This window comes from Vicugna pacos, chromosome X (genome assembly GCF_048564905.1).
Source record: "Vicugna pacos chromosome X, VicPac4, whole genome shotgun sequence".
Classification (NCBI taxonomy): Eukaryota; Metazoa; Chordata; class Mammalia; order Artiodactyla; family Camelidae; genus Vicugna; species Vicugna pacos.
In genome coordinates this window covers 84246193-84255123 of record NC_133023.1, presented here as the reverse complement: position 1 = coordinate 84255123, position 8931 = coordinate 84246193, and the positions used below count along the sequence as shown (strand labels likewise).

The window sequence follows — 8931 nt, the reverse complement described above, 5'->3', positions numbered from 1 at the left end:
TGAACAGATTGAATATTTAAGTATACTAAGAAATTATTTATTTTTCAGTTTTCTAGTGGTATTGTGAGGTTTTGTTTTTTTTTAAGAAGGCATTATCTCTTATAGATACATTTTGAAATGTTTGTGGATGAAATGGCATGATGTCCCAGAAGTGCTTCACAATAATCTGGAAGGGGTATAGATAGAACAAGACTGGCTTTGAACTGGTGATGCTGCAACTTCACTAAAAAGTACATGTGATTTCATTATACTTTTCTATTTCTGTGTATGTTTGAATTTCCCCATAATGAAAAAGGTTTTTGAGAAAACAATACCTAACACAGTGACTGACTTACTGTAAACACTTAATACATACTTGTTGGCAGGCAAATGGGGTTGTTAATTTAAAAAAAAAGAAAGCTTCCAGATGGCCATCAAATGGAAAAATTTTGAAATGAGACTGCAAGCATGAATATGCCTGAAAACACAAATGAGATTCATTTAGGGACTAAACTACACTCTAATGGAAACAATAATGAATTTGCTCAGATGAGGGAATTTGTTTATTGAAGATGAACAGTTGTGAAATTCTGGGCAGAGGAGGTACATATATTACAGGTACTTAATTTTGATAAACACAAAAGACATTTTTAACTCTCCAAAAAGATGTTATGCAGAAAACAATCCACCTTAGATTTTCTTCAATATTTATTATTCCAGTGAATTGTTGTGGAAAGTCACATTAATTTCCCAAAGGCCTTTGAACAGATTTCAAAATTTTGAGTGCTTACATGCAAGTGATCACCAATTACTAAAAATTAATGACTTCTCATGCTGAATAATGCATGCACTTGGCAGAAAGGCTTTGCCAAAAATGCAGTGTTGTCAATTTTGAATGCAGTCTTGCCTTACCTGCTGGGTACATGAAGGCAACCAAATTCAAAAGCAACCCTCCCCACCACAAGGTGCAGGTTAGTATGTCTGGTGAAGTGTTTAGTGCAGGTGAGATAAGCTGTTTATTTTATGCTTAATATTCCACTATATAGATGTACCATAATTAATGCAACCATTATCTTATTGATGGATGTTTTCCACTATTATAAACAATAATGCATTTGACCTTATACATTTAGCTTGCATTCTGGTGCTTTAATTTCTAGGGGAGAGATTCTAAGAAGTGGGTTTGCCAAGCCAAAGAATATTTACAAATATTCTTAATTTTAACAGAAACTAATTGCATGTATTTTTAAATTAGGGCTACAATGTGGAATGGTGTTTTTAAAATGCAATCACCTACCTACAAGTCAATCTCACTAACCTCATTTCAAATGCTAAGTGTATTTAAGCAGAGAATTAGGTTCTTAGACAATCTCTCATTAACAGTGCTTTTGGTGTTGAAAATCCCATGGTTTATTCTATTTCAGAGCATCTTATATCAGTACTTCCAGTTTGGTATACCTTCCTGTACTAGAAAGCTGCAGCATTTTTAATTGACTCCTTGCCACTGTCTGAATTCTGAGTGCCATGTTTATCTGTGTTTCCTTGGTCTCTTTTTACAAAGAGAGACTGGTTCTCTGCACTCTCTAAAAGGTATTTTTATTGGTATCTTTTCCTCTTACTCTTTTTGTCCAAGATCTTTTTATTTGCTGTTCTTCAAATTCAAAAATAAATGCTTGTGAAACCAGTGAAACAATGCAATATTAGGATGTATAAAGACAAAGCTAATCACCCACATCTTGACCTCCTGAGGTGATCAATATTAACAGCTTGCTGAGGAGCCTTCCACAACTCCCCTTGCTCATACCAACATATCAAGCATATGTGCACACATATAAAATTTTGTTTGCTTTCACCAATGTGTAATCATACCACACACATTATTCTGCAACTTGAATTCTTAACTATGTATGTACATATATATTCATACACATATATTTATATATGTGACAACTGACAGTATGTATTATTTAACAAAATACAGTGGAGATACTCTACAGTCTTCTTTTCCAGTTCTAAAATTCATTTTTGTATCCCCCTGGAGAACATATCACCATTATAGTTATTGTATTTGTAATGAACTGTTTAATGCCTTTCTTCCCTGCTAGACAGAGCTCCTTGAAGGCAGCGGGCTAATTTTGTTCACCACTATATCTCCAGAATTTAGGGTAGAGCTGCCAGGATGCTAATTGCCTAAAGTCTATCTGTTCATTGTTTCAGTGCTTCCTAAAATTTTCAGTCCACTTAAATTGAGTTGCCAATACTCAAATCTACACGTCTTTAGGAAATCAGGCCCTAGTAAGTCACCAAGTTATTTGGATGGAACCAGGTGACAGTACATTTTTAAAATCTATAAGAATGTGTTTTGTGCTTTTTAGCAAAAAAAAGAAACCTGTCACAAGAGTTAACTTTAAAAGACAGATCACATGTAATTTTAATGTATAGTGGAAAGAGAGCTCTACACTTGTAATTAGACCCGAATTCTAGTCCCACCTTTGCTATTAATTACTGTGTAGCCTTTAGGAAGTTACTTATCCTTTCTGGTCGTGGTTCCTCATCTGGAGTTCTAACATTGGTTAATTCCACAAATATGTATGTATTGTCCACTGCGTGCTGGCATTTGGCTAAGTGTTAGTGATACAGGAGTGAATAATAATAATAATAGGTAACAGTTAATGAATGCTTACTCTATGCCTGGTCTTTTGCTAATGTAGTCAAAAGCACTATCTCATTTAATCTTGTATGACATGGCACTACTGCGGTATTTTCAGAACTTTTACAAAGGCGGGAACTGAGGCATAGCGAGGTGAAGTAACTTTCCCAGCATACCAAGGGACGCGGTGAAGACAGGATTGGATTCCAGACACTGGGGCTTCAGATGCCATTCCAATAACCGTAGCGAATCCTTGCCCTTATAATTAAGGACTATTTCAGTGGCCTGCATTTAATCCCAGCCCAGGAGTACTGGGAGGAACCACTGAGAGACCCGACACAAATGCAGCCAGGTGCAACGCTCTACCTCTCACTCGGTTTCCGCGCCCGGAAGGTGAAGAGGTGGGAGGAGTCAGCGGGTCGTACGCACGCACGCCTCTCTGAGCGTCCCATTGGGTACTGGCGAGCGTGCGGGTCACGCCAGCAGGACGCGCTTCTCTGAACTCGGCAGGGGGCGGGGGGAAAGGGCGCGCTGCGTACGCGCGGGTCCTTCCAACGTCGGCGCGGGCCGGCGGCTCCGCCCCGCGGAGGGCTCCTTTGCCCCGCCCCTCTGCCGGCGCCGTCGTGGCGTCCACTTCCTGGCCCTCCCCACCTTCAGCGAGACCAACGAGAGGACACCGCCTGCATCTAGAGCAGCCTGACAGGAACGTAACCGAGTGGCGCGCGAACGTGAGACGAAAACCGTGCGCGGCTGCGCTTTCCCGCCCCTGAGCCGTTCTAGACGCGGGTGAGTGCTGGGGCATCGGCTGGTACCTGGAGCGGCCCCCGGAGCGGCCCGGCCCCGCCCCTCTCCCGGGGAGGCCCTGGGTCCTGGCCCACTCCCAGCATGCTCCACGCGATGTGCCCGGGCAGGTGCAGTGGGAGAAACAGTGAATGGGGCCGACCGAGCGCCGCCTTCCTAGAGGCGCTCCCTCGGCCCCTCCTTGGGGTCTAGAGGTGACCACGTTTTTCCCCTCACCTCTGTTCTCCATTTCATCCTCCTCTCTTTACGTACTCCACCCAGCCACCTTCACCTGAAAAGATTCATTTAAAAAACCACTTCAATAGTTTCTGCCTTGTTTGTGCTGTTGTGCGGTTTTAAGTTTCTCTCTCCTCTGCACCAAATGTCCTATCATGTTCATCTGTAATGTTACTTTTTGTTTGTTTTTGCCTTCCCTGCTGGAAAAAAAAGCTACTCCTTAGAATAATTTGTGAAAATGATTCATAATTAATATCCCCATCAGGAAGAACTCTGACATACACATGCTATTATCAAGCTAAGAGACACCGGTCAATTATCATATATTGGCCAGAAATAATGAAAATTGTGTAATGTGAAATGCCAAAACCCTATATAAATTAAATTAATTTTAGAATGCATCTGATAATTGTAATATTAAGCAAAGCTTGTTTCCTGACAATTCTCTTTTCCTTATTAGAGCTGTTTGTAATATTAAGCAAAGCTTGTTTCCTGACAATTCTCTTTTCCTTATTAGAGCTGTTTGTTGACCAAGTTCTCTGAGTAACACAGGAAAGCCGTCCTGCCTCTTTCCCCACCTCCCATCCACGCTCAGGAGTTACATCTGTCAAGCTGTTCCACACCTTGTCCTTCTAGTATAAGTCAAAGTCCATTTCCTTTAAAAGAAAACCCAAGGATGGTTTCCTTGTAGCAGTAGGGTGATGTTGGGTGCAAAATACCATTTATAGTTAACGGATCCCACTTTTTTTCATTTATAGGAAAGCAAAGTTATTCAGTAACCTATTAAGTTCTTAATAATATGAGTAGAAACACTGTTGAGATCATATTCTGTAATACAACAAGCATTAAACTGATGTCAGGATATCTGACTTCTAGTTCAGTTCTACCTCTGACTGTGACTTTGTGTCAGTTATTTAACCATTGTGGACCTTATGTTTCCCTATCTGTAAAATGGGAAAAATGACAGTTGGTTACTTCTAAGGCCCCTTTCAACTTTAAGAGACAAAGGGAAAATCTAAGTAGCTCAGTAGACCATTCCTTGTGGAAATAGAGGGGAGATTGGGAAAATCTCAGCAGTTGTATTTAATGTTGGCTTTTCTTTTAACTTCTAATTGAAATAAAAGTGTAGACTTTCCCCTTTTTACTTTCCCAGAGATTAAGAAAATGCCTTGGGAAGAAATAAAAATGTTCATTAATGATCCCCAGATAACGTCTATATTGACTCAGTTCTAACCCAAATAATTTAACCATTTTCATTATGGGCTTTTATTACATCCGTTAGTTGGGATGCTGTATTGGAAACCATTTGGACTTAGGGATAAAAGAGTAAATATTAATGTATATGGTATCAATTTCAAGAAACATGCTTTAGATGTACTCATAACACCTGAGGACAGCAGCCATCAGTTAAATAAAGCGCAAAGTTGAGAACAAATGCCAGTACGGATACCACTGGTGATTTGCCAGTTGTAGGTGGTTTTATCTATTCAGTTTAAGGTTTTGATGTAAAACTCTATTTATAGCCACAGAGGTATTTACATAATATAATGCAAGCTTGTGAAACAAAATTCCTTTAAAGAGAATGATGGATGGACAACCTCTGTAACATTGGTTTCTGGGTTTAGTGCTTTGATTTAGTACTTGGTTAATTAAATCCCCATGGATGAAGTGCAAAAATAGCCTCCCAGAAAACTCTACTGCAAAGAAGTATTCCTGCAAAATTCCAGTTTATACTGAACAGTAATCAGATACCAATGGAAGCAAAAAATTCTTAGACTTCCTGATACTATTTGCAACTGATTTGATTTCAAACTTGGGAACCTTTTTTTTAATGTTAAGAGCAAAGGTAAGTATACGAAGAATACCAAATCAAATCACTAGACTAATCCTTTTCTATTAAGTATCCTAAGGATCTTTTTTTCTTTATAGGGAAAATGCTTTCTGAAAGCAGTTCGTTTTTGAAGGGTGTAATGCTCGGAAGCATTTTCTGTGCCTTGATCACTATGCTAGGACACATTAAGATTGGTCATGGAAATAGAATGCACGACCACAAGCATCATCACCTGCAAGCTCCTAATAAAGAAGATATCTTGAAAATTTCAGAGGATGAACGCATGGAGCTCAGTAAGAGCTTTCAGGTATACTGTATCATCCTTGTAAAACCCAAAGATGTGAGTCTCTGGGCTGCAGTGAAGGAGACTTGGACCAAACACTGTGACAAAGCAGAGTTCTTCAGTTCTGAAAATGTTAAAGTGTTTGAGTCAATTAACATGGAAACAAATGACATGTGGTTAATGATGAGAAAAGCTTACAAATACGCCTTTGATAAATATAGAGACCAATACAACTGGTTCTTCCTTGCACGCCCTACTACATTTGCTATTATTGAAAACTTAAAGTACTTTTTGTTAAAAAAGGATCCATCACAACCTTTCTATCTAGGCCACACTGTGAAATCTGGAGACCTTGAATATGTGAGTGTGGAAGGAGGAATTGTCTTAAGTATAGAATCGATGAAAAGACTTAACAGCCTTCTCAGTGTACCAGAGAAGTGTCCTGAACAGGGAGGGATGATTTGGAAGATATCTGAAGATAAGCAGTTAGCAGTCTGCCTGAAATATGCTGGAGTATTTGCAGAAAATGCAGAAGATTCTGAAGGAAAAGATGTATTTAATACCAAATCTGTTGGGCTTTTTATTAAAGAGGCAATGACTAATCAACCCAACCAAGTAGTAGAAGGATGTTGTTCAGATATGGCTGTTACTTTTAATGGACTGACTCCTAATCAGATGCATGTGATGATGTATGGGGTATACCGTCTTAGGGCATTTGGGCATATTTTCAATGATGCATTGGTTTTCCTACCTCCAAATGGTTCTGACAATGACTGAAAAGTGAAACAAGAGTGTGTATATATGATCATTGTATAGGACACGTGTTGTCATTATTTGTAGTAACAGCTACATATCCAACACAGAAATATGTTTCTTTTTCAGTTTGGTAGCACTGGTTTATTCACACATGGAAGTTTATTAGTATATTTTTAAATAGGGCAGGGGTTTTTTTCCTTAAAACTCATGCAAATTTCAGGTGTGTTGGAAAGAAATGTTAAAAGAATAATAATTTTACAAATAAAGGATATATTTATAATGTATTTATGTGATAAATTCTAAATTATGAACATTAAAAATCCGTGTGGCACTTATTTTTGCTGATCGATTAAAAATGTGGCATGTCTTACTAGCTTTCTAAGATATGCAAATAAAATCTCTAGTTGTGAATTTGTGATTAAAGTAAAACTTTTCACTCTGTGTTTCTGTTACTTCTAATGTTGGTTTATGTTCTAAGCCTCCACAAGTGCCAGTGGATTTGCTTTCTTCAAAATACACAACCAAGCAATAAAGGAAATGTTCCCAGCCAGTATTAAAGTGAAATTTAAAATCTATCCCTGAGAGGAAAAGTGAAAATTACTTATAAAGGTTAATAATTTTCCTGGGAGCTAATTTAGTGGCATTACTCAGCACACACAATTTCATTGTAATTCTCTGTACTTCTCTATGATGATACTGAAATTGAAGTGGTGACTGTAAAGAATGTAACATCATCTGTGTTGTTTCCCAGTTAATCTGGCTCTCAGCTGTGGCTTGGATAAAAGTATATCAATTGAGATTTATTTACCACTGCAGAGCAAATGAGTTCTGTGGGAGTCTCCTTTGAAGAACTTCTTTTGGTATTTTGGCAGTTTCATTTACCTGCATTGAATCTGTCCTGCTTTTGGTTTACCTGTTCAAATTCTAAGATTTTTTTCCCCCCCACGTTCATGGTTGCACTATATTCAACTGTTTTTGGTGTGGAGGCCTTATCCTCACCATTCACCTTGGATTACTATACCATTTGCCTAATTTCATGGGCTACCCATTAGCTTTATGGATGGTACATGCAATACAGTATAAATGTATGAAATACTTGGAGCTGACTTGTCCTATAATCGGGCCTGCACATGCCATATTAAGTCAGATCCATAAGGCCCCATGGGGTGTGAAACCATGACATTTTAGAAATCAATATTTCCTGTAACTGGCCTCACGATGTTAATGGTCTCCCACAGAAAGAATTTCATCAAGACGGCCTTGGGCTTCAAATTATCGATCATCAGAGTAGTGTGTAAAACCCTTTGTTGCAATTTATCTGATTTCCATTATTGGGGATTTTGATTAAAATTAGGGGTTATTAATTTTGAAAAATAAGAAAACCTCTTTTTTTTAGTGTCTATTTTTTTTAACATTTTTTATTGATTTATAATCATTTTACTAGAAAACCTCTTTATCAAGCACTCTAATACATGGTCTTAGATATAATTACTACAAATCAAATCATGTTCAGTGTGAGTACAGTGATAAACAGTATCTCACTGTGATACCCAGTTCACAAGTGTCACCTTGCCCCCAACACCAATATATTAATTTTTTTTCTACTGTATTTATCACCTTCGATTATATTAGTGTAGCAAGAAAAAGCTGTAATAAGTATTTCAGAGACTACGTTCCTAGTAGGTACTAAGGTAACAGTTGCTTTTTAAAGCAAATTGATGCTCTTAATTGTATTCTTAAACGTGAGTATTCCTTTAGAAAATGTTGGTTGCTTACATAGTATGCTATCTCTTTGAACTTGGTTGTACCTAGTCTTGTAGATAAAATCTGAATCAGTAACAGAAAATGGTGCTACTAAGGTCATGATTACAAATTTGATCACCATGTATTCAGTAGCCAAAAACTGTAACCCTAACTCCACTATGTTATTGAGGAGAGAGTTGGGAAGAATGGAAGTCTAATTGATCAAGACTGAGAATATATTTGACATATGACTGGCTAATGGCTACTGTATTGGACAACACAGGTCTAACCAATTCCAGAAGTATGAGACCCACTGGCTGAGAAATGAGTGAGAGAAAACTTAAAGTTTCTTTTAAAAGTTGTATTAATCTTCGTGGTTTTATTGAATGCAGTGGAAACTACAACCTGACTTTTAGCAGTCCCCAGGCCACCTCCTTGGACAGTTTCAATCACTGGATCTTCTTTCTCAAAAGCAAAACGTTGGATTTGGAACAAAATATGTATTAGACCTCTTGGCTTTTTTTCCATGTAGCTAACAGATTGCTTGCATATCAAGTCTGACTTAAAATGCCCAGGTTTTTCTGCAGTGCATTTAAACAAACCCATCTATTGAGCTTTCTTAAAGCAGGGCATATCTGTATTAGAAAAGTTACTGAAAGCAGAGTCTAGTAA

The 8931-nt window shown here is 38.0% G+C and overlaps 1 protein-coding gene across 1 annotated transcript; it reads left to right on the top strand.

Moving 5' to 3' along the window:
- The first annotated feature begins 3170 nt into the window (after nt 1–3170).
- On the top strand, nt 3171–7317 carry C1GALT1C1 (C1GALT1 specific chaperone 1). Its single transcript, XM_006215904.3, has 2 exons — nt 3171–3415; nt 5576–7317. The coding sequence occupies exon 2, from the start codon at nt 5581–5583 to the stop codon at nt 6535–6537; it is 957 nt and encodes a 318-aa protein (XP_006215966.1). The 5' UTR covers nt 3171–3415; nt 5576–5580; the 3' UTR covers nt 6538–7317.
- The last annotated feature ends 1614 nt before the right edge of the window (nt 7318–8931 follow it).